The sequence below is a fragment of the Panthera uncia genome (assembly GCF_023721935.1).
Source record: "Panthera uncia isolate 11264 chromosome B2 unlocalized genomic scaffold, Puncia_PCG_1.0 HiC_scaffold_25, whole genome shotgun sequence".
Lineage (NCBI taxonomy): Eukaryota > Metazoa > Chordata > Mammalia > Carnivora > Felidae > Panthera > Panthera uncia.
In genome coordinates, this window is record NW_026057581.1 from 22,860,399 (window position 1) to 22,885,801 (window position 25,403).

The 25,403-nt window shown below is 40.5% G+C and overlaps 2 protein-coding genes across 5 annotated transcripts in view; one reads left to right on the forward strand and one right to left on the reverse strand.

Moving 5' to 3' along the window:
• Window positions 1-8,495, reverse strand: part of LOC125939455 (uncharacterized protein C6orf201 homolog) — a 26,467-nt gene extending 17,972 nt beyond the window's left edge. For 2 of the 3 annotated variants that reach the window (XM_049654920.1, XM_049654919.1), the window contains exons 1-2: window positions 8,210-8,495; window positions 3,670-3,868 (exon numbers count right to left, since the gene is read on the reverse strand). In XM_049654920.1, the coding sequence (XP_049510877.1) occupies window positions 3,670-3,868; window positions 8,210-8,402 (392 nt within the window). In that variant the 5' untranslated portion in view covers window positions 8,403-8,495. The remainder of the gene's footprint in view (window positions 1-3,669; window positions 3,869-8,209) is intronic. The other variant, XM_049654918.1, reaches the window with a different exon arrangement.
• Window positions 8,496-15,168: 6,673 nt separating this feature from the next.
• Window positions 15,169-24,073, forward strand: FAM217A (family with sequence similarity 217 member A). Of its 2 annotated transcripts, XM_049654915.1 has the most exons (6): window positions 15,169-15,462; window positions 16,969-17,056; window positions 19,159-19,246; window positions 19,407-19,420; window positions 20,134-20,201; window positions 22,599-24,073. In XM_049654915.1, exons 1-6 carry the CDS (start codon window positions 15,458-15,460, stop codon window positions 23,815-23,817), a joined length of 1,482 nt encoding a protein of 493 aa, XP_049510872.1. In that variant the 5' UTR covers window positions 15,169-15,457; the 3' UTR covers window positions 23,818-24,073. The 2 variants fall into 2 exon arrangements, with proteins under 2 accessions (XP_049510872.1, XP_049510871.1); XM_049654914.1 differs by lacking the exons at window positions 15,169-15,462; window positions 16,969-17,056; window positions 19,407-19,420 and having other exon boundaries at window positions 19,150-19,262; window positions 20,139-20,201.
• The last annotated feature ends 1,330 nt before the right edge of the window (window positions 24,074-25,403 follow it).

The window sequence follows — 25,403 nt, forward strand, 5'->3', positions numbered from 1 at the left end:
TAGAAAGTGATCACCAATAAGATAATGAGCAGATTTCTCAGCGGAAACCTTGCAGTCCAGAAGGCAGTAGGATACATTTAAAGCGCTCAAAGGAAAAGAAAAAAAAAAAAGTCAACTAATAACTCTACATTTGGCAAAACTGCCCTTCAAAAATGAGGGAGAAATTTAAGACCTTCCAATGTAAAACCTGGGCATTCATTACTTCTAGATCTGCCCTACAAGAAATACTAAACAGCATCCAAGTTGAAATGAAAGGGAGCTAGATAGTAATTCAAAGCCACGTAAAAATATAAAGTTCTCCAGCAAAGGTAAATATATGCACAAAAATAAAAATCGTACTCTGATATTTGGGTTTATTTTCATAGGATTTATTTGCTTGTTTATTCATTTGTCTTTATCTATTTTAGCATGAGCAGGGGAGAGAGGCAGAGAGAGAGAGAGAGACAGAATCTCAAGCCTGCTCCATGCTCAGTGCAGAGCCTGATGGGGGGCTAGATCTCACAACCCTGGAATCATGACCTGAGCCAAAATCAAGAGTCAGATGCTTAACTGACTGAGCCACCCAGGAGCCCACATTTTCTTTTTTTTCTTTTTTTCTTTTTTTTTTTAATGTTTATTTATTTTTGAGAGAGAGAACATGAACGGGGGAGGGTCAGAGAGAGAGGGAGACACAGAATCTGAAACAGGCTCCAGGCTCTGAGCTGTCCGCACAGAGCCCGATGCGGGGCTCGAACTCACGGAGTGCGAGATCATGACCTGAGCGGAAGTCGGTCGCCCAACCGACTGAGCCACCCAGGCGCCCCAGGAGCCCATATTTTCTATAGGATTTAAAAGACAAATGCATAAAATGTAATTATAAATCTATGTTCATGGGTATGCAATATGTAAAGATTTAGTTTGTGACATCAATAACAGAGGGGCAGAGCTCTAAAGGAGTTTTCTTATGCAATTGAAGTTGAGTTGGTAACAATTTAAGATAGATTGTCACAACTTTAGGATGTTATATATAATCCCCATGGTAACCACAAAGAAAATATCCATAGAAGATACACAAAAAGAAATGAAAAGAGAATCAAAATGTGTTGGTACAAGAAATCAACCAAACACAAAAGAAAGCAGTTATGGAGAAAATGAGGGAAAATATATAAAACATACAGAAAACAATATGGCAAAAGTAAGTGCTTCCCTATTAGTAATTACTTCAAATGCAAATGGGTTAAATGCTCCAAAAAACATGGACTGATAGAATAGATAATAAAGCCAGTCAGGATTCAATTATATACTGCCTACAAGAGTCTCACTTTAGATCTAGGGACATGCTTGGGTTAGAAATGAAAGGATGAAAAAAATACTCCATGCAAATAGTAAGCAAAAGAGAACAGGGATGGCTATATGCATTTAAAAACAAAAAAAAAGGAGACTAGAAAACTCTTACAATAGATAAAGACATAATGTAATGGTAAAAAGGTCAATGAGGCAAGAAGATATAACAATTATAAACATGTATTAACATTTTACAAACACACCAAATATTAGAGCTCCAATATATAATCTTATGATTCCATTATAAACCAATGGAATAGAATAGAAAACTCAGAATAAACTTTTGCATGACTTTATTTCTAATGATGAAATGATTTTTGACAAAGGTGCCAAGACCATTCAATAGGGAAAAGATGATCTTTTCAATAAATGCTGGGTGTTTTGTTTGGATAAAACAAAATGTAGCATATACATACAATGGAGTATTATTTGGCCTTCAGAAGCAAGGAACTTCTGACACACAACATGATGAACTTTTGAGGACATCATGCTCAGTGAAATAAGCCAGACACAAAAGGACAAATATTGTATGGTTTTACTGATTTGAGGTATCTAGATTAGGCAAATCCATAGAGACAAAAGGAAAAATAGTGTTTGTCAGGAATTGGAGAGACCAGGAAATAGTTAGTGTTTAATGGGTGCAGAGTTTCAGTCTAGGAAGATGAAAATGTTCTGGAAATATGGATGGTGTGATGGTTGCACAGCAGTGTAGAGGTGCTTAAAGCCACTGAACTGTACACTTTAAAAATGGGGGAAATAGAACATTTTACGTACATTCTACCGTGATAAAAATATTTTTAAAACAATATAATTCACCGTATTAATAGAAAAGATAAATATGATCAACTTGGTGGATACAGTGAAAGCATTTGACAAAAGTCAATATCCATTATGACAAAAACTAAGCAAACCAACAACAGTAGTGAACTTCTTCCAACTGATAAAAGTAACCTGCAAAAACCAATAGCCAACAAAATACTGAATTATTTTTTCCTGACATTAAGAACAATGAAAAGATGCCTGCTTTTACCAGTCCTAGTTTTTAAGAAAAGCAAATAAATGTTTGTAGAAGAAAATATGAATAAATATGTCATTTCTTATGTTCTAACCATCTGGCTATATTTTTCAGAAACCAAACAAACTAGGATGTAAAGTAAAATATATTAGTTCACATCAAGACATTATGGCCTGAAATTGAGGTGTGTAAACTGTTGTTTTCTTTCTTTATAGGCCTCCAAAGTATGGTCAAATAATCTTGAGTAATCAGGAATCATCACTTAAAATAACTTCTATCCTTAATCTGAACACAAGTTTAGTGCCTTGTATTGTTCAAGAAGAAAATACCATCATTCTAATTCTTTTATAACATATCTTTGCCTTCATTGAAAATGGATTTTTAAATCCAATTGTCAAGTTATGCCACTGAGGACATTGGGGGGAAAAATGTAGACAAGGAAATTCTTTCCAAGTGGGAGCTTCCAGTACAGGTAAAATTCATGAGCTGGAAATCTCTCCCTGTTACCTTCAAAGCAGAGAGAACTCTGTCTTTATAGAAAATTATATATTCTCCTGTCAGCCTGGCAACAACATTTTTTGAATACCTACTAAGTGCTACATGTAGAAATCACTTATTAGGTATTGTATAGCAATACATGCAGCAATACTGAAGAAACAAATCTGGAAACATCCTCTGTCTGGCATTATCAGGGAAGGAAGTGTACCAACAAAGATAATTTTCCAAGGAAACCAAAGCTTATAACTTTAAGTGCCAGAATCCAACTAATTCTACATCCCCACTGTTACTACTGGTCTGAGACCTACCATCCTCTCCTGCTTCCCCCCTGGTGCCCCTAGGAGCCAGGGAGGTTTCAGATGAGATTGTATCGCCCTTATTTTTAAGACCCTGAAACGGCTCCCAGTTCTGTCAGTGTAAAACCTGCACACTATACAGATAACGCTAAGGTTCCACTGTTTATACTATTGTATCCTAGGCCCCTAGTCATGCTAGGGGTGCGCTGGTGCTTCCTGACTCATGCAGCATAAAAGCCCCATAGCTCTGTAGTCGAGTCCCTCTCCCAAGAATGCCAGCCCAGCCCAGCTAGATGTCTGCCTACTAACGTGAAATGCAATGGCCCATGGGAGACCTACACACCTCCTATCTCCGTGAGTTCTCTCTCTCTCAGAATTTTGTCTCCATGAGTTTTGTCTCTGAGAAAATGGGGCTTATATGCTTTTATACATAGCAATGCTTGTTTTCATGCTCATCATACATCTCAAAGAGCACATTAAGACATTTTTTGGCTAAGGCATGAAGAGTTTGTGATCACACTAAAAGTAGATGCCTACCTGACAACTATGGTTGACATCGGAGGTTCCTCAAGGCTTTTATTCCACAATTGACATTTCTTCCACCCACGATTTGCATTGTTGATGCATTTTCTTCTCCACAGGGGCATGCTACTTGGATTGGGAGTCAGATTAATCTCTTTTGGAAACTGATGTCTTGCTAAGATCCTTTCTAAGCCAGAGAATTCAGAATTCCGACCTAGTAATAGAATAAACATTCATACGATTCAGTGTTCCTTTCCATCTTTGCATAGCGAGAGTAACATGGCATTAGTTTCAGAAAGAATATTTATACCATTTAATAATTGCTATTGAGCTCTGCCATTCCTTCACTGCAAAAGTATTACTTGACGACATTCAGACCTTAGTCTGGTCCTAGACATCTAATAGATGCACAACAAATAAATAAATGAATGAACAAACCAATGTGCTGGTACCACCACAAATATTGAAGTTTGTTTAAGTAATTTGTGCGTGATTCTCAAATTAATGGCAATTTACTGTTCCATTATTTCAATCTTCAGAGAGATTAACCATACCCTGTATTTACATCACATCCACCACTTCACGTTGCCCGTGTTTGGCCCCTAACCAAATCTCTCGTCTGCTGTGGGACAAAGAGCTTGTGCCAGAATATAATTCAGTATACTGCTTCCTTCATCAAAACAGTCCTGCTACCAAAAGAAAGGAAGAGAGGGAAGGAGGGAGGGAGGAGGCAAGGAGGGAGAGAAGAAGGGAGAGAGGGAGGGAAAGAAAGGAAGTCAGTAGAACTGCATGGTGGATTTGGTGACATACCACCATACATACACTGTAGTGTAAGCTTCTCTCTTTGCCAACTGGTAACAAGTTGAGAACCAAAACCAGTTTGCCGGCTACACTGTGAGTGGCTCTGCAATGCAGCTGGGTGTATTAGAAAATAAGAGTGCCGTGATCAACCTAATGCAAGAAGAGAAACTGAGCCCCAGTGATTCAGGGTGACCCTGCATAGAAATTAGTTCCCAACTCAGCCAGCCTCTGTTGTTTCTCAGACTGAACCACTGATGGTCCATCCCAGACAGGGTAATTGGCACAGACTCCAAAGAACCAAGAATTGACTCAAGAGGCCATCTCTTGGCAATCTAAATGATGTAATGATTAACAGATCAATCTTTAGAGGCCTGCAAATCATTCTAAGTGAGTAAAAAACAGGAATCTGGGGCTCCTGCCCAGTGGTCTCGGGCCTGGCCCAGACAGCATTCACATACTGCTCCTAGAAGCAGTTTTAGCTCAGGATCCCATGGCGGGTGGGGGCAGGGATGCCGAACTCAGAAGCCCTTACACTCTAATGATAGGAATAGCATGGTTTGCTTTGGTTGTCAGAATTTGGAAGCTAATTTATTTGTTTATATTTTTTTACTGTTTATTTATGTTAAAGAGAGACAGAGAGTGAGCAGGGGAGGGGCAGAGAGAGAAGGAGACACAGAATCTAAAGCAGGCTCTAGACTCTGAGAGCTGTTAGCACAAAGCCTGATGCAGGGCTTGAACCCATGAACTGTGAGATCATGACCTGAGCCGAAGTCAGAGGCTCAACAACTGAGCCACCCAGGCACTCCTGGAAGCAAAATGTAGTATTTGACCGAAATAATAAACCCAATTCAGGTATTTGATGACATCCAGCTAAAAATAATTTTTGCCTTAAATGAATTGTTTTTTATTGTCTTGTGTACACATACTTTGGTATTCTAAACTGCCTCAAATCCTTTATGTAAGTAATCAAGGATGAATTAGAAAGGATAACATTTAACAAATATAACAAATTCTCATAGTCTCCAGCATAAAATTTATATTTAGCACTGCACACCAAAATAAGATAAAAACTCAGAACTCACTTTGAATATTTAAGTCTTACTGCCAGCCTTATCTGAAATTATAAGCAAGTTTCCTGGTTTTGAAAGAAAGTACAGAAAGTATAGTTATGCCTCCAGAAATTATTGGAAATAAAATGATATTGATTATAAATTTATAGATGAAAATTAGATATATTGGACTGTGAGCTGCTTTGAATGGTTTTTGATTTCTTTCTTTTTTTTTTTTTTTTTTTTTGAGAGAGAGAGAGAGAGGCAGGTGGGGCAGAGGGAGAGGGAGAGAATCTCAAACAGGCTCCATGCCCAACACAGAGCCCAATGCAGGGCTCAATCCCACAGCTGTAAGATCATGACCTGAGCTGAAATCAAGAGTCAGATGCTTAACTGACTGAGCCACCCAGGTGCCCCAATTTCTTATTTTAATGTGTGGAATGCAGTACATGTTAGATGGGTGGATGGTTTGAAGAATGGATGGATGAGTTTGTAATCACAATACAAATCAGCATAGATAATGTATATAAACCAGTACACAAGCCAATGTGTGTGTGTACCAGACACAGCAGAAAATAGGTAACTTAAAACTGGAGGCTTTAAAATGACTTGTTGCTTTTTCACCTCAGAATTGTCTTTAAGGCACACACAAAAGTCTCCAGCTGGCACATGAACAGGACATACACACACACACACACACACACGGACACACACACATGCACACACGCACGCCTCTTCTAGAGCTGCCCCGCTCATCTCCTCCCCGAGCCCGCTCCTTCTGTGGAATCCACTCTTCCTGCTTTCCCTGCCCCTCACTGCATCCAACTAAGCAACCTCCCAAAGTATCTGTGGGGAAAAGCTGTGAATTAACCAAGAGAGGTAGCTTCTTAAGCGTTAAAAACAATATACAAAAGCTTCAAACTTCCTCCCATTTCCTACTTTTTGGTTTGGTACCAGTCATTGAGAAAACTGGTCTGGAGAATGTATTAAACAGAATATGACCAGGAAACCTATGAGATCTGCTTGTAATTTTACCCAAACATGATGACTGAAGAGCAACAGAATGGTCACAGGGGAAACCATGACAAAAAAGAAAATTATTTTCTACTTATTCTTTGCCAAGTTCAACTCATTTAATAAGCCAGTAACATACATTTTAAATATCGGCAAAGACTTTCAAATTATCTTCAAAAAAGCCTGAATCAATAGCATTCTAATAATGATTATGAGGGCATTAATTTCCCCACATGTTCACCAGTATTGATCTTTTAAAACTTGACCAGTCTGATGGCCTAAAAAAATATTGCCTTGATTTATCTTTTACTTCCTTGACTACCAGAGTGTTTGAACAGCGTTCATGCTTACTGATAATTTGTATTTCATCTTGTGAATTGTCTGTCTATATTTATCTACTCTAGGAGGTTGCCTTTATTTTCCTTGATTATTTTTATGTAATCTTTAGTGTAATCTGGATATTGGGATCAATTCACAATACTGTGCATTCAGGGACTTGGGACTAACCAGAATATAAATGGACAAATTTGCCATTAAACCTTCCTCCCCAGGACTGTGTCTTAAGCACTGTGGCAGCTGCTATTTTCCTTTCTAAATTCATGGGCACAAGTGGCTACCAGCTACCTTTGTCTTTCACTGAAGCAGGAACAAACACTTCAGGAGGCAGGCCCCACCCAATTCTGCGAATCAGTCCAGTTATAAACAGCTCTGAGAGAATTCCAGGACTGGGGGCTGCTCCAAACTCCAGAAAGGGAGGGGCATTTATAATCCTTGGTGGCGGGGTGGGGGCGGGAGGGAGAGGGAATATCCGGCTTCTCTGTGGGGTGGAACAGTAGGAGGAAGGCACACCAGGAAATAGAGCAAAGGAATAAGCTTCGAAGCCTGACCTTCAACTTTGACATTCCCTTACTCATCTTCAAATCAAATCTGAACCTGTAAATTTAGAGATTATTTCCCACTTAATCCACTTTCCATCATCCCACAGGTAGACTTTGCCTGAAGAACAGTGACAGACCTCAGTTGGTTCATAAAAGACCAGTCCAAAAAACGAAAGGGAAGAGGGGAGCTCAGAGAGCATGGACCCCCACAGCATAATCAGCATGCCAAGGACTGACCACACCTGCCATATAAAGAGTCAGTTCTTAGTCATGGTAAAAGCAGAGGCAGGGGGCGGCTGGGTGGCTCAGTCAGTTATGAGACCAACTCAATTTGGGTTCAGATCATCATTTCACAGTTTGTGAGTTTGAGCCCCTCATCAGGCTCTGTGCTGATGTGTAGAGCCTATTTGGGATTCCCTCTTTCCCTCTCTCTCTGTGCTCCTCTCCTGCTTGCTCTCTCTCTCAAAACAAATTAAAAAATTTAATAAATAAATAAAAGTAGGGGCGCCTGGGTGGCGCAGTCGGTTGGGCGTCCGACTTCAGCCAGGTCACGATCTCGTGGTCTGTGAGTTCGAGCCCCGCGTCGGGCTCTGGGCTGATGGCTCGGAGCCTGGAGCCTGTTTCCGATTCTGTGTCTCCCTCTCTCTCTGCCCCTCCCCCGTTCATGCTCTGTCTCTCTCTGTCCCAAAAATAAATAAAAAACGTTGAAAAAAAAATTAAAAAAAAAAAATAAATAAAAGTAGAGGCAGTTTTACACCAAGACGAAGTATATGCTTACTAAACAGAGTTCACGCCCATCCTCTGCCCACATACAATTTTGTTTGTCCTCTTCCCTCTTGTAGAAGTAGAGTGTCTCCATCATATGATTTGGCAGCAGTTTGTGAAGGTTAGACAGGGTCTCAAAGGTGTGACACAGAACCTCAGGTTGGGCATAGTTTTTCTGTGTCTTGGGTTTGTCAAGGAGGGGAAGTTTCAGTACAGTGTGGTTGTTCTTGGCTGTCCCCATGATGACCCACTGAGTTACAGAGAAGAACAAATAAGGAATCAGAAGGGTAGAGTGCCCCACAGTTGTTCTTTTTCCCAGCTTTCCTCCATCTCGGAGAAGGTATCACAGAATCTATTTTCTGGTCTCAGATCACTTAGCATTCTGAGAGTCACAATGGCCCAGATCTTAGCCTGGAATCCTGAATGCTCATCCTATCTTCAAACCAGAGGAAATCAGCCTGTCAAAAAGATCTTGCCAACTCTTATGGGGATTTCAGGCAGAAACTCATTTCCTGTCTGAACGTGGACAACAGCTGAGGCAAACAGAGTACTTTCCTAAAGGGAAGAGGGGAAGCCACTGTGCACACATCCAGTGTTGATTTTCCATCTGGCACTTCATGGAGGTCTGTGTGTACATAATTGAGACTCCGCAGACCTACTAGGCCCCAAGGGAAAGCGATTACCTCCATACAGTCCTCAAGCTGAACTGAGTGAAGAGCTTCATTGTCCACAACTGAGGAAATGTCCAGATTAACACAGGTAGGAGGCCAACCTGCTTCTTATTCTCTTATCCGAACTAACAGAGTCAACCAAATGCTCCATTCTAGCTTTACTGACAGAAGCCAGTCCTCACTGTGGACCCAGAGCAGAAGTACTAAATGATCTTGACCCACCATAGCTGATAGCATAGCCCTGAGCAAGGTAGAAGGTGTCAAGAACTCCTCCCAGATTTGAGGCCAAAATGCGAACAGTTAGGGTTGTTCTAGCTACTCCTTAACCTCAGCCTGCTTTGCCACCTGAGCCAGGGTCACCACTTTGCTGTATCCCATGAACTGGCTGGCAACCGCACTGCAAAGTGATCAGAAATGAGGAGATCCATGTGAGCCAAGCACGCTACGAGCCAGCTGGCAGTGCTTGCCAGCTTCTTAACAAACTTCAAAGCCCTTGGTCAGGACCACAGTAGCATCATGATTATATCATGTCATACATTAGTGCCCAGAGCAGAAGATACAAAATTTTATTTCTGAACTTGCAAATTAGTTTTTAATTTGCAAACTTAAAGAGTAAGGCTTTAAAAAAAACCAAAAGGGTTTACTTTGAATATATTTAAAATATGTTAGAGAATCAGAATCACTCGAATATAATGTGATTCTCATGATTTCATGGGTGTTTTTGGAGACAGAAGGGAGCTTGTGGAAGTGAGGGGGGTAGGATATTTTGATAGGTGGAGACTTCTTTCTTCCAAGCAAACATGAATATGTTACACTAAATATTATTTATATAAATAGAAAAGAACGAACCATGTTTTAAGCTATTCTACAGGCCAAGGAAGTGATATATTGCATGTAAGTTGACATATATATATGTATATACACATATATATACATATATATACATATATATATATATACATATATATATATATTAGTGTTACAATACCATTGACTATATTCCCTGTACTATACCTTTCATCCCCGCCATATGTTCTTAATCATTGCTCTAAATAGCAACTGATGGAATGTTTCCAGTTATTTGGCTTATTTACCTTGGCTGAAATCAGAAGTAGGCCACGGGATTATATTTTATTTTTAAAGAAATGCTCTGATGGATAAATGTCTTCTGCAATGGATAAGACTGCTTCAAGGAATCCATCTCATTCACTCTATGTGTGGTGCAGTGGAAAGAATACCATTCAGGACCAGGGTCAGCAGTCGGAGGCTGGTGCCCCGCTGCTGTTGACTAGCTGTGTGATCTTGATCTCAGCCAGCCAGGTCTCACCCTACAGAACTAATGTCCTCTGACGAAACATCCTTCTAGTTTGTATCTTGTTTTGAATTTGGCTTATTTCCAATTCTGTTCTTCCATGGCCAAAAAATCTACATTTCCAAAACCACATTTGTAATATATGATTATTTTCTCAAAAGAAAGATGAGAGAGAATCCTCCTAAGCCAGTGCTCTCTTTCTTTCTTATTGTGACAATGAGTTGCTATGAAGGGCCAGCTGTGCCGCTCAGGTAGTAGCACTGTATTATTAACTAAATTGATCCCACAGCACAGCACCTGCAGGACGCTGCGTTGTTTTTCTAGTTAGGCTGATCTCTTCTTCATGACTTTTAGGTAAACGGCAATTCCTTTTTTTGTTCCAAAGAGGGCTGTTGTGTCTCCCGAACACCTTCCCCTTCCCCTCTGCCATGGTGGATGTGACAAGATCAGCTGGCTTCCAGAAGGCAAAATATTCAGTAATGTTCAAAGGGAAAAGATCATCTCCAAGTTTCTTAAAGAAAGCGTTCTAAAGAGAGTGTTCCGTTCAAAGCAAATGAGGTGGGAGGGCTCCAGCTACCAGAATGAGGACCTAAGCGACAACTTTCCTGGCACCAGAAAGTAAGTCCTGCTCCGGAAACTTAAACATTCAAAGTACATTTGGGATACAAGGCTAAGAGCATAGGCATCTGAAGGACAGGAAGCCATAAAGCTATGCAAACTGCAGAAATCTAGTCTTGCAGGAAAATCTAAATATAGGTAGACATATATGACTGAGAATTTATTCAACAGTATGGGCTGCAACATATACAGGTGTAGAATTTGTGAAGGTACCTGCTTAGCTTTTGGAAATATATCCCTATGGATCACTATCACATTTGTTCTAAGAATAAATAGGTCTTAAACAAGATTTTTTATGTTTTTGCAACAAAATGGTGGTCTCCCACATAAGGGAGCAAAGTGTTCAAGGTTAATTTTTAATTTTTTTTTCAACGTTTTTTATTTATTTTTGGGACAGAGAGAGACAGAGCATGAACGGGGGAGGGGCAGAGAGAGAGGGAGACACAGAATCGGAAACAGGCTCCAGGCTCCGAGCCATCAGCCCAGAGCCTGACGCGGGGCTCGAACTCACGGACCGCGAGATCGTGACCTGGCTGAAGTCGGACGCTTAACCGACTGCGCCACCCAGGCGCCCCTCAAGGTTAATTTTTAAAAGAGAAATGCAACTTCTAACCAAAAAAATATTTTTATACATTATTTCCTAAAAAGAAATTAGACAAATCCAAGAAAGTTAGGACATTTAAGGTAAAGGCTCACAGAAATGGAGTCCTAAGTTGGGGTGAATATAATTGGCTATGGCTGAAACAGAAAGCAGGAGCTGGGAAAGCAGGAGAAAAGGAGAAGCAAAGGACTAGTTATCTAAATCATACACTAAATACAAATTGCCCAGAATTGAACTGAAATGTTTCCCACTGAATAGCATCTCATGTACTTGGGAACAAAAATGCATATTACTAATTAGAAAATATGGCCTTGACTTTCTGAAAATATTTACATAATTACACTGAACAAGATTCCACTGCAGTAAATAACCAGCTGTGACATTGACCATACAGCAGGGAAGAATAAAGGGAAGTGGAGGCAAATACATGAGTAATGTAAAAATATGAAAGGTCTTGAAAGAGGTGAATGGAAATAGAAGGGTTTTCCTGAAGAATCATTAGAAGCTAAGCAGTGTTGTCACTGACATCTCTTTACATAACTCTGGACGACAAAAAGGAATGTATGTTAAAGGGCTTTCCAAAATAGTTTTCTGTTGGTCAAAATTGTCACTTTTGTCATAGTAGGAGAAACTGACTTGATCAGCAAGCCATGCTTACCTACCAAGTGATTGGCCCAAGGCGTTCCTTCTTTCCACCAATTCAGACCACCTCCATTGCAATGAATGTAAGAGCTTGTTAAATGCCCTGAGACATAGAACATCTCCCTTACCTTCCTTCACTGGATTAGCTAAAGAAGTGTTAAAGTAAGGCAAGTCTGATGCTGCCACTAAAATCTGAATTCCTGGAGTGGCCTTGGGATGGCCTATAAGGAAAGTGCACTCTGTTGGGCTAAGGAGTGATGTTAGAGCTGCGTCAGAGCTACTATGGAAAACCCCTGTCCAACAAATCCCCTTGCTCTCAAGGCAGGACTAGAGCCAAACCAGACTGAGTGGTTTGGAGAGGGTGTGATTCTCTTAGCTGTTTCCCTTAGATTTCACACTGGCACATCATTTCACACTTTTTCTCTTGTCTCCTCGCCACCTAGACTGGGGCTCCCACATAGATAGTGTCCAGGGACTTTGCTGTGACTATAGTTATAAACCTGTAGTACTAAAAACTATCAATTCAACAAGTGATTGGAGGGGGCATGATTTTTATGCTAATGTCAAAGCATTAAAAAAATCTCCAGAGAAAGGGGGGAAGAGTCAATTTGATAAGAAGGTTTTTAGAAATATGTCCTGTCAAGAAAAAAAAAAAAAAAAAAAGAATCTTAGAGGATGTATTTAAGGATGACAAATCTGAGGGAGCTTAAGGGATCGGGAAGCAATTCATGTTCTGAAACAAAAGGAAAACACAGAAACAAACATAAACCAAGGAAGACAGGAGATGTGTGAGCTAGAAAAGTGATGTGCATGCCCACGTGCACATATACACACATCATTTTTGTCTTCTATCCCGACAGCAGAAAAAAAAATTTCCCAGCTAAATATATTTGTAGAAAGTATCATCTGGGAGTATCTGGACTTAAATATTTACCCAATTCACTATTTTTAAAATAATTGTAAGTTGGGAAAACAATATATTTAAGGCTCAGGTTACCAATTTATAAAATAGGAATAACTATTCCCATCATGTTATTAGAAGTATTAAATTGGTTAATCTATATAATCTATATAAAATGTTCAGCCTTATGCCTGCCACATGGGAACCCTATCCTAGCAAGTGTTATTTCTAGCAAATGTTATTTGTGGAGTAATTAAATTGATTCAAATATTTATTGCATGCCTACTATATGCCAGGGACCAGGCCAGATAGAATAAGTCCAGGCCTTGTCTTTAAGGCATTGAAAAGATAGTGACTGAGATATGAATGAAATGAAGAATTAGAATGTAACAGTGAGTAGGGAATTGTAAGCAAATCAGAATAACCCAAATGAAGAATCTTGGAAGAGGTAGCAATTTATTCTTCCTGAGGGGCTAAGGAAGATGATTTGTGAACTAGATTTATATGGATAGGACTTAACTAGGCAGGTAAAAGGGGGGAGGAGAAAAAAAAGGAGGAACTATTAAAGAAAAAGAAAAATGATGTATGTCCTGGCAGAGAGAGAGTGTTTAAGAAAACTGCAAAATGTCTGAGGTGTTGGACATGCAGGCACCAGGAGTGATAAGCAGATACTTAAAGCCTGGCTACAGAATTTGGACCTCATTCTTTGGGATTAGGAAGGCATTAGAGCAGGTCTATGTTTTATATCAGCAGTATGGAAAACAGTCTGGAGGACATAGCCTAAGAGGGAGACTTCCAAGGAGACCAATGTGAAATTCATTCTCTTATATTTATTGTCCTTCTACTATGTGCTAGGCACAGTTTTAAAGTGATAGGGTAGATCAGTGAACTAGACAGTCAAGGCCTCCGCCCTCACAGAGCTTTATACTCCAATGGGAAGAGACAGGCAATAGAAAAGCACACAAGATTAACAAGACTGTGAGGCATACAGTGAAAGAATAAAAATAGGGTCTTATGAAAGAGTAAAGTGGGTGGGAAGGCTTCTTGAAAGCCGAGCCAGGACAGGCCTTTCTGAGAGGAAAATGGACATGCAGAAGAAGGAGACAGACACCTCTGGGCAGGGGGTGGGGGTGGGAGTTCCAAGAGCTGACAAACCCTTGAAATTCTGTTGGACATCTGGTTTATATGTGCATTTTCTGGGAAGACTCTCAAAGGAGCATGACATCTCTTCCCCCCAAATGTTAAGAACCAGTGCATTTAGATGCTTAATGAAACATTTTGGGGTTCGAATCTATAGTTGGATGTTCAACCCAACAGAACGCAATAGTATCATCAGCAAAGGATTGCAAAAATGTCTTTCTCAAATGTCAATGCTTTCTTATAAAGAATATCGCTGATTTCTTTAAACATTCTTTACTTATACACATATATCTTTATATATTATTATATGTTATTTATACATATATATCTTTATTCATTTACTCATACACATATATCAGCCATAAATATGTAAATATTCACTTACATATTTACTTGTTATACATGTATATACACAATACTGCACATATAATAATATATCCATATCATATATATGCATACACGCTCCTTCCTCTCCCACCCCACACATTGATTTCATGGAACTGAAGTAAGAGATATACATTTGGAGGGCCAAACTGGTCTCCTATCATCTAAATTTATCCTAGATAGAAAAAGAAAAAATCAGCTTCTGTTCTTCTGTTGTAAGACCAATGACTGATCTGGAACCACCAGAGGTGGGCTTGCTCTCAGCTGGGATACCTTCCTTCTTCCATTTTAATTAAATTTACATATTATCAGCATGGATAGAATTGTACATATATCCGTGCACATACGTACATTTAGCCAGCCCGACCCCCTGGCTTCATTCGAACAGGTGCCAGGGATCTGCGGATATCTCTTAGCTCGCGGTCAGGGTCAGGGCCAGGGCCCAGGAAGGCCCGAGAAGTCCCTGCGGCCGTGACCTCCGCCCTTGCGGAGCCTCGGGGCGGCCCCTCCACCTGCGATGGCTGAGTGCGCCTGTCCGCCCGCGAGGAGGAGCGGAGGGGCGCAGGGGCCCGGACTCAAGGCACTGCCCTGGCGGCGCGGCTCGTCCCGAGGGGCTGGAGGCCTGGCGACCCCCAGAAGGCTCTGGGCCCAGGCGGCCCCCGACCGGCCCGCGGCCCCGGAATACCGGTGGCCCCGGTGGAACGCGGGACCGTCGCGAGCGCCCCCGCTCGATGGTAGTTGCCGGGCGACCGGGCCGCTGGGGAGGCCCGCGGAGCCGCAGCCCCAGCCCAGGCTGGCCTCCCTGGGCCCGGCCTGGGCCCCTGCGCCCCGCAGGCCGTCCAGCGCTGAGGGGGCCGCGCTCGCGGCCAGCCGCCGTCCGCTGCCCCCCCTGTCCTCCTGCTGCAGGAAGGCCGAGTCCGAGGGGGCGCCCGTCAAGCCGTTCGCCCCGCACGCGGAGGGACCCGGGCCTCGGAGCAGCAGCACCTTCGGGGACGACGCCGACGACGACACGTGGGCCTGCGGCGCCATGGGGTAAGAGGCCGCGGCCCGGGGCGCCCCCGCGAGCCCCACCTGCTGTCACCTGCTCCGTGCCCCGGACCGAGCCACCCCCGGCCCGGAAGGAAGGGTCAGGAGGGGTAGCTCACTAGCGGGCTTTGTGCCTCCCACCTGCACCTCTCTCCCTGCTTTCCTGTCCTGAGGCTCCTTTCGCCGCCGAAGCTTTGTCACAAAGGCCTCCTTGTCTCTGGGCCCCTCCTCCAGGTGCGGTAGCCTTTTCCAGGCACCCCAGGCCCTACTCCGTGGCATACACTTGGGGGGTCCCCAGGCTGTGCCACCTATTCAGCAAACTCCTTCCTCTTCCTTCATTGTTCCATCCCAGGGCCTGGCATGGAGCAGGTGGATCGATACCTGAATTGTACTCTTCTATTTCTTCAGGATCTGCCTCTCCTTCTAGGAGACAATAAATTGTAAATGATTAAGAAATATACTGATTACTGCGGTGGCTTTAATTTGTGATTCCACATAGTCATACATTAGCCCAGTGATTGTCTTGTCTGTTATGTTCTCTGATACTTCTACCTTATACAGTAGTGGGCTTAGAAACCATGATAGTTGGGCATGGAAAATAGCGTTTGGTCCTTTGGGCCTTCTAGTGTCCCCAGAACTGCATGGGGGGCTATAAGGTTCATCCGGCTTTCGAATGGAGCACCTGTTTTGCCTAATGAAAAGCCAAAGAGTTCCTGGCCCTGTTTTATGAGTTCCAGATAATTGATGTATTTTTTCTAATTTGTTTTTTTTTAATTTTTTTAATGTTAATTTATTTTTGAAAGAGAGTGACAAAGCAGGAGTGGGGGAGGGGCAGAGAGAGGGAGACACAGAATCTGAAACAGGCTCTAGGTTCTGAGCTGTCAGCACAGAGCCCAACAGGGCTCACAAACTCACAAACTGTGAGATCATGACCTGAGTCAAAATTGGACACTCAATGGACTGAGCCACCAAAGTGCCCCTCTAATTTGTATTTTTTAAGTGTATTTATTTATTTTGAGAGAGAGTGAGAGAGAGAGTGCAAGTGAGAGAGGGACAGAGAGGAGGCAAGAGAGAATCTCAAGCCGACTCTGAGCTGTCAGCACTGAGCCTGACACTGGGCTCAATCCCACTAACTGTGGGATCACAACCTGAGCTGAAATCAAGAGTCAGATGCTTAACCAACTGAGCCACGCAATTGCCCCTCTAATTTGTATTTTATCTTTCTATCTGATATGTTTCCTTTCTCACTTAAGACCTTAATTTCCTAATCTTCTGTCAGTTAGATTTTAGAATTTGCTTTGTCTGTGCTTTTTTTTTTCGTCTGGCTTGCACCTTATTTCTGGTTGATTTCCTATTGTTACCTCTTCCCTGTCCTCATAGTTCCTTTGTCCTCCATTCTAAACATTTTTGCAACCTCCTTTAGATGAGGAGCCAAAGCACAAGCTTTGAAAAAAAAAAAAAATCACTGTTATACCTTACCCATCTATTGTGCCTGTCCCACAACCTGTGTAGGATTTTAAGGAAACAGAGATGCAAAATGGGAAGAAGAAATGGAGAGAACAATGGCACCACCCCGCGTGCATCCAGCATCTCGCAGGAGGTACGGCCTGTGGCAGTGACCTGAGCGTTAGGCAGCTGCTTTGCTAAGACAGAGCTCCTGCTGAGTCTTCCTGCTGAGACCCCTGCTGCTTTGTCATTGTGAGCGGTTTGTGTGGGATGTTCCTCTTGGGAACTTGCACTAATAGCAAAGGGAAAATTGTTATTTCTCTTAATGAAGGAGAAATTCACCAGCTTCCCTCCAAACCTCAAAACGCTTCCTGTTGCAATTGGACTTTGTGAAAGATGCCACCTTGATCCATCAGGCCGTGCTCACCTTGTAAAATCTTCTCACACATAACTTTATGAAAAGTGTTGGTAAGGCAGGTGGAATATCAAAGAGCCTAATCGTTCCCAACCTGTAAGGAGTTTGCAATCCCGCTGATGTCGTGCGGAGTTAATAGCTTTCCTTACCAGTTGACAAATTGTTTTATATTAATCTCTTATTTAATAAATTTATTTTTGAGAGAGAGAGTGCAAGCGTGAGCGTGGGAGGGACAGAGAAAGAGGGAGACAGAGGATCCAAAGCAGGCTCCACATTGTCAGCCCAGAGCACATCCCAGGGCTCTAACTCACCAGCCCTGAGATCATGACCTGAGCCAAAATCAAGAGTCCCATGCTTAAGCCACTGAGCCACGCAGGTGCTCCTATATTAATATTATTGGATGACCTCAACCACAGTTAACAGCTTCCCTTTAAGGTGTCACTGTAAGGATGTTTCTCTTACATGTTCTCTTGTGCATTAGTGGACCAGGATCACGGAGCTGAAAGAAGCCTGATAATCTGTCAGGGAGGTTTTAAAAATACAAATAACTGAGCCTTACCTTCATCCTACTGAGTCAGAACTTGTAACTTTTTTTTCAAGCATTAGTTTTAAAAAGGTCCCCCGGTGATTCTCAGGAGACTAGACCTAATTACATGTTATCTCAGGGAGCAGGGAGTTAACCTCCAGAGAAAGATAATCTGCAGGCTACCTTCCCAATGTTCAACTACCTTTCCTGTCAGGAGATAATTTTCTTGTGGGCCAGTTAAATCCTCAGACTGTATTTAAGCTTATTCTCCTTGTTCCTCTTTTAGTTTTGGGATGACACCTAATGTTTTATTTGTGTATTGCTTAGAGTTTAATTTACAAAGGGTTTTCTTATTTTGAGATAGGAAATAACTGAGTTTGCTCCTAAAAAATTACTAAAAAATAAATAAATAAATTCCACCTCCTCATTTTTCCTATTCCAAGATAAATTGTTACAATCCTCTCCTACACGCATCCCACATCCCCCCCCCCCCATGGCATAGCACAATGTCTGGAACATAAAATATTCAGTACATATTAATATCTTCCCCTATTCATTTCTTGACTTGCTTTTGAATACTTCCTGAGTGTTTTTTCAATATCTGGAGTCTAGAATGATTGGTGAGTTTGTCAGTGTTGAGTACGATGTGAGGATTAGAGAATTTTTTTTGGTCGATGGAAAGAGTTTATAGGATATCAGATCCCGTGTTCGGATACAGAAAATTTGGCCAATGTGCCATGGTGTACCAGGGACACACAGAACTGGATATTTTATTGTATTTTTAAAATCAGTTTTGAAAACCTGTGTGTCATTATTTTTTTTTTAATTTTTTTTAACGTTTATTTATTTTTGACACAGAGAGAGACAGAGCATGAATGGGGGAGGGGCAGAGAGAGAGGGAGACACAGAATCGGAAGCAGGCTCCAGGCTCTGAGCTGTGAGCACAGAGCCCGACGCAGGGCTTGAACTGACGGACCGCGAGATCATGACCTGAGCCGAAGTCGGACGCTTAACCGACTGAGCGACTGAGCCACCCAGGTGCCCCATCATTATTTTTAACAAAATGGGAATGAAGCCATAAATCATTATAAAAGCCTTTCTATTTCCTAATAGGTGTCATCAAGTTGTTAACAGTTTGATAAGAGAATACTACCTGCTTCTCAAAAATGCTGGTAGTGTACTTATAGGAGGGACAATGGGTCAAGAAACTTTGTGCTTTTTGTCAGACTTTATCTACAGACATGAAAAATTATGTACTTGAGCTTTTATTAAAGTGTTCTTAACATTGTTTATCCTAAAACAAATATTGTTTTAGAACTTGTGCTGTCACTGGAATTTGGATTCAGAAATACCTGCTCCTGAAAATAAAAATCTCCCACCTGGAAAGGATAGTGCAACAGGTGGTAAGAAATCCTAGATGTATGTATTTATACTTATAAATATTAAAAATTTATATTCATACTTGTAATACAAATAGCCACTTATATTAAAGGGGGTTTGTTTTTAATGCAACCAGTTTTATGTAACTATTAATTGTCATTTTTTCCATACACATTCTTTCAGGTTCAATTAACAAGGTAAGGATAAATGTTTGGTTTTAAATAATTCACAAAATATTATTTTAAAATTACATATATGCTCATTAAAAATTTTTTTCTTTAAAAATATCAATTTCCTTTCCATAGAGTTCTTCAAACAAGTCAAAGCCTTTTCTGTTCTATAGGGCTGCAAACTGGTCATTAAATTAATATTTTATTATGTATTTTTCAATATAATAATACCATAAATGGAAATTAACATTGCCAAAAGAGAAGTAGTTTCAGCCCTTGAGATTTATTGAAGCAATTGAAATGGTTCATTTCAACTAAGTAGTTGAAGTAGTGAAGAAATTAATCTTTCATTTACTTTTTTTGATCAGGATATAAAACACTTAACTATCAGTAAATCTTAATGATATTCAAGGCTTATTAGTTAATACTGTTTAGCTGGTACTTGCAACAGATTATACCAGTTCCTGCTGAAGTCAGTAAAAACAAATGATTCTTGGTTAGAACAAGAATTATACAGTCTTAGAACAAGAGCAGGGAACAGAGATGTCTTGCGTTTAAAAGTCTTCTGCTGCTTTATAGAACCATTTGGAAATTTCAATAGAGCAACTGATGCTAGAACTTAATTTGTCAGAGCATGCTCACAAAAGAACACAGGTGGGATTTTATTCATCATACTCCTAAAGTATTTTTTTTAATGCATTCAGTTACTAAAATGTTGTCCATGGTTTTTCTGTTATCAGAATAGTAAGCAAGGGATGTTTCAGTTATGGAGTTATCCACTTAACGAAGGAAGTACCATGGAGAACAGGTGAGAGAATATTTATTTTTGTAAACCCATAAATTAGTGAAATATATCTAAATACAATGAGTTAACTATTCATCTTAGATACTAGGAAGAAAAACAACCTGAAGAAAAAGTATTGCATATAAATATGGGGGAATTATAGAAATTCTAAACTAGGAAGTGGCTGGCTTACACTACAGAGATCATCAGTGTATGGGCAATTAAGAATTTCTGTGCCCTTAAATGAGAGTTTATATGGATAGAGTTTGGGGTTCTCATCGAAGGGAAAATAAACTGTAATAGGAAAATAATAGTCCATGGGGCAAGAATGATTTCCATCCCTTATGTATAAGGTACTGGTGTCAGCATTCCTACTTTACAGATGAGAACACTGAGTCAGGGCGGCAAGATATGTAACTTGCCTAAAGTCATACAATGAATGGAATGGTAGAAACAGGATGTAAGAAGAGCTTGGTTCATGCTCATTAGCACTACAGTGTATCACTTCTCAGACTTTACTTATTTTTTGGTTCTTAAACTTAAGCATCCATCAGAACCAGCTAGAATGCTTCTTACAAACACAGGGTACTACTATGTGGAGATTACATTTATTGAACCCTGGGTCACTTTTACACACAGTGTGCTGTTTCATGGAGATCCTGAGTTCTGTTCCTCAGTTTTGTGCCCAGTTTTGACAGTGGGTGTGGCTCACTTGATAGCAGTCTCCCAGAGGACTTTACCTCTGTGAGACTCAGGATGAAACTCCCCTAAGCTGAAATTCAAGGTGTGAATCCAAGAAATGCTAAAGGGACCCTAGTGACTAATGCCCTAAGGGAATGTCGGTGCTGAGGGGGATAGAAAGGCTACTTTTACTAGAAGGAACTCAGCTGGGAACAAGGATTTCAAGGTAAGAGGTCAAATGAAATGAATTGAATTGTATCACACTAACACAGAGCAAACAAATTGAGTCAGCAGAGGGCAGTGGGTAGGATTACAAACATCCGGTCCCACCACTCTGGCTCTACCACTTACCACATGTATGACCTTAACCAATCTGCCTCGGCTTCCTTACCCATAAAAGGTAAACAATAAAAGTGCTTGTCTCCTGGGGACTAAGCAGAACAATGTGTTTGATAGGTATTTGCTATTTATACTGGGAAACCCTAAGATGTTGCAGAGTTGGAAGCCCAGGATCAATGAAATAGTTTATTACTGAGATTTTTCTCTTCAATATGCCATCAAGAAGAGAATAAAAGTAATATTTTTTATTTAGGGTTCAACATTTTGCAAAGTACGTTCATGTAATTGGCTTCTCAGACCACCTCAAGGTCGGTATTGTCCTTACCATTCTGATCACTGGTGGCAAAGGGATTCAAACCTACGTCCCCACTCCCAGATTCCATGCTCTTTTCACTAAACAACGTGGATTGTGTCTGTCATCAATTGTAGATTTCAGGAGACTTTCCTGTGGTTTTATAAAGGCAAGTCGGTATAACTAATATTTAGCTAAAGAAATAAATTTTTACTCTTTTCTGTAGAAATAAAAGTATTTTTCAAAATCCTTCAAGAATACTTTGCTGTCTTTAATATAAACTGGCATTAAAAGAAGCAAGAAGATAATGAGACTTTAGATGTCAATTAATGCTTCAACTCTTTCAATGTCAGTACTTCTAGTAAGCTTTAAAAAAATGAACTATTATAAACTCAGTGTTCCATGGCCTGGCTCTTATGCAGTTTTCATTCTAATATAATACCTAGAAGCATTAGTCATGAAATAAAAGAGCACTTCCAGGTGAAAATTACAATGGGATAATTTTTTTTTTTTTTTTTTTTTTTTTACCTGTATGGTTCCTTTCTTTCTTTCTTTTTTTTTTTTTTAAACTATGGGATAGTTTTTGATGAACATTGTTTTGTTTCCTTTTATATGGGCATAATTTTTTTTAGACCACAATGGCTAATGTAGAAGGCTTTATTGAGTAACCTAATTACATTCTTTGAGCTTCCTTTTATCTAATCCTGGGTCATAAACATGTCAATGCAATTTCAGTTTGAGTTGGATAGCCCCCTTCTCAGACATCATCAGTGCAGATACAATCTATTCATAGGTAAATAGATGTAATTAGCCACTTTCAACCCAGTGACCATTCATAGACACAGCCATTTGTGGGTATAACGATCTAGTTTCCTGTGAATGCACACAGGGATATCCAGTTAATATTCTAATCTATACGTTTAAAAATGTATATAGTTTTATGTACTTGAGCATATTTGGGAGTTAACATCTGTCAGTTACAGATAGATACACATAGGCCATTGGAAACTAAACATTAACCAGTCTTTGATAATTTTACTTTTTGATTATTTTAATAGCATTTTAATTCCAGTCAACAAACCATTCATTAACTAAATCATTTTTTGAAGGGATTTCAGAAAATCTTCCGTGGAAACTGGCTTTAATGTAACCAATAATCCCATAAGGCTCTTTACTCTGAACCACGCACTTGTAACAAGTGCTTCAGTTGAGAAGCAAGTTGGTTCTTACCCTGGACTGCAGATACCATTGGTTCTCTGCTGGCCCTATGCTGATGGAGACTTTTTGAAGGACAGAAATGAGCCTTATATTAATTTATGTTCAACTATAGAAAACAATAGTGGTGAAACTTTACCTGCTTTAAATTGGAACTTGAAATATGGAAACAGCAGTGTGGAAGAAAACTTAACAGATGAAAGTGATTTATCAGAAAATGAAAAAGCAAGTGATAGTTTGCTCAGCTACTTTAAAAAGATGGACCTGAACTTAAAGCCAGAAACAATAGTAAATGTTGAGGAATCTGTCACAGAGGAACCAAGTGAAGTATTTCCATATCCTGATTTTCTCCCTTCTCCTTTCAATACCCTGGACTTGCACAAATTAGCCCTTTCAAAATCTGAAAATTGGAAAGTGACAGTAGAACCTCCAGAAAGCTCTGTTGAACGTCTGATAACTCGTTTACTAGAAATGGAAAGATTGCAACACATGACTATCCAAAAAGAGAGGCCCAGACTACAAACTACCTTCTGTACTCTGGCAGCTACTGAACGACCCTCTTCCTCCAAAGCTATACCCAAAGTGAGACAGCCCAAACTTTCAGACCCTTTGAGTCTTCAGACGACTTGTGTAGATAAAAGTCGTGAAAAAAGAAAAAGCAATTCTGGATCTTGCAAGCTTGAACAAAATGCTTCAAAATGGAATTGGAGCAATGCTGGCAAATATAAATGGAATTCTAGACCAACATCTCTAAAAAGTTCATCCACCACCAAACAATTGGTTGCAACTTGTGATGACTTTAGGAATCTCAAAAGCTCCATTTTAAATCCATGCCAAGAACTCGCAACCAAGCCTACTCCTTCCCAAACAACTCAATCATTGGTTAAAATGGTCTCAACAAGATGTCTGCCACCGAAGTCTCCAATACCAGTCTCATCTATACCTCTGTCTTTTCCCGAAAATCAGAGAGAAGAAATTAAGGTACCAAGGACCAAAAAGAAACTTTATCAAAAAAACATAGCACTGAACAGACCATTCTATATTCAGAAGCTAAACTGTTTATCACCTTCCTTTACAGCTAAGGATAAGTGTTCACCTATTGACCAAAAATAACTTTTCTTTCATACATCTCAATGTGAGCAAATCTGTTTCCAAGAAGCTTGGCTAAAACGTGGTTCATCATTCCGAGATACAGGTATTACACACATGCATGAGTAACTTGATTTGATGTGGAGTGGAATTTGTAAAAATCATTGCTGAGATGTGTAAATATAAATTCAAGGGCTTCCATACTGACATATTTGGCAATCTTTTGCATGTTATGTTTCAAAGGAATGTTTCACTTAGTAAACTGTTCTTTTCAAAAGAATATTCTCTTTTGTTGTGATGGTTTCCTAATGTAATTCCATCATCAACGAACGCTATAATCAACTTATTGCTGGTATATTTTGTGTTCTATTATAGTTTGAAGAGTGTAGTTACCTCTTTTTAGTTCTTCCCACTCTGGTTCCTTTTTTCTTTCCTTTACTGCCTCTACAAATCTCCTTTGTCTATCATTTTGACCAATCTTTTGAGTATTTGCTTGGCCATTAAAAGCTAAAATACTTGCTATTTTGTTAAGTTAATATGCGAGAGCCCCTGGGTCCTCCTGTGAATCTTAAAAAATGTTCCTTTCCCAGGTCCTTGGTCATATACATGAAAGCAAGATCAGTTCCCTTGGAGACTAACTATAGTTGTAGACACGAAACAACCCTCTTCCACTCAGACTAAGTAGTTTTATTTTTTTTTAAATTTTTTTTTTAACATTTTATTTATTTTTGAGACAGAGAGAGACAGAGCATGAAGGGGGGAGGGGCAGAGAGAGAGGGAGACACAGAATCGGAAGCAGGCTCCAGGATCTGAGCCATTAGCCCAGAGCCCGATGCGGGGCTTGAACTCACGGACTGCGAGATCGTGACCTGAGCCGAAGTCGGACGCTCAACCGAGCCACCCAGGCGCCCAGACTAAGTAGTTTTAAAATGTCAAAGGGAAAATGAGAAAAGGTTGCTGTCCACAAGAGCAGCCAAAATCTGTTAGTGGAACTTTTCCCCAAAGTTCTTTGTTGCTGGAAGTCTTAACCCTGGTTAGTTGAAACTCAAACAGCTGAAGTTTCTTATTTAAAAAAGTGTGTGGGGATTGGAGGCAGGGGGACTATGTGATGGACACAACTTACTGCACCTAAGAATCAGGGAAACAAGCTGAGTCCTGGATTCTACCGCAGGTGCACAGGCACAGAATCTTTTGAGAGTGGGGCCAGGGAACCTGCCTGGTAAACTTCCCAGGTGATTTTAATGCAGGTGGTTCTTGGATCCCAGTTTGAAAAACCTGAAGGAAAAACTTGATGCAAAATGCTCAGGGTTGGTTGGTTTGTGGGGATCATGTGCTTTGGTTTTCAGTTGATGGTTGGTGAATTCAAATGAGTTTTTCTTAAACATTAAAAAAGTAACACAGGATTAAAACTTTTAGGTTACCCAAAGGAAAATGAGAAATAAAAGGCCTGTTCCCGCTCCCAGCCCCCCACCAAGGCAATTGATATTGCATTTTTGTGTAGCATCCCCCTGCCCCTTTGCCCCCCCCCCCCCCCCAAGATGAAATAACATGAGATCCAGATGGCGAAGTGAATTTTCAGGACGATTCAAATACACTCTGAAGACAGCAAC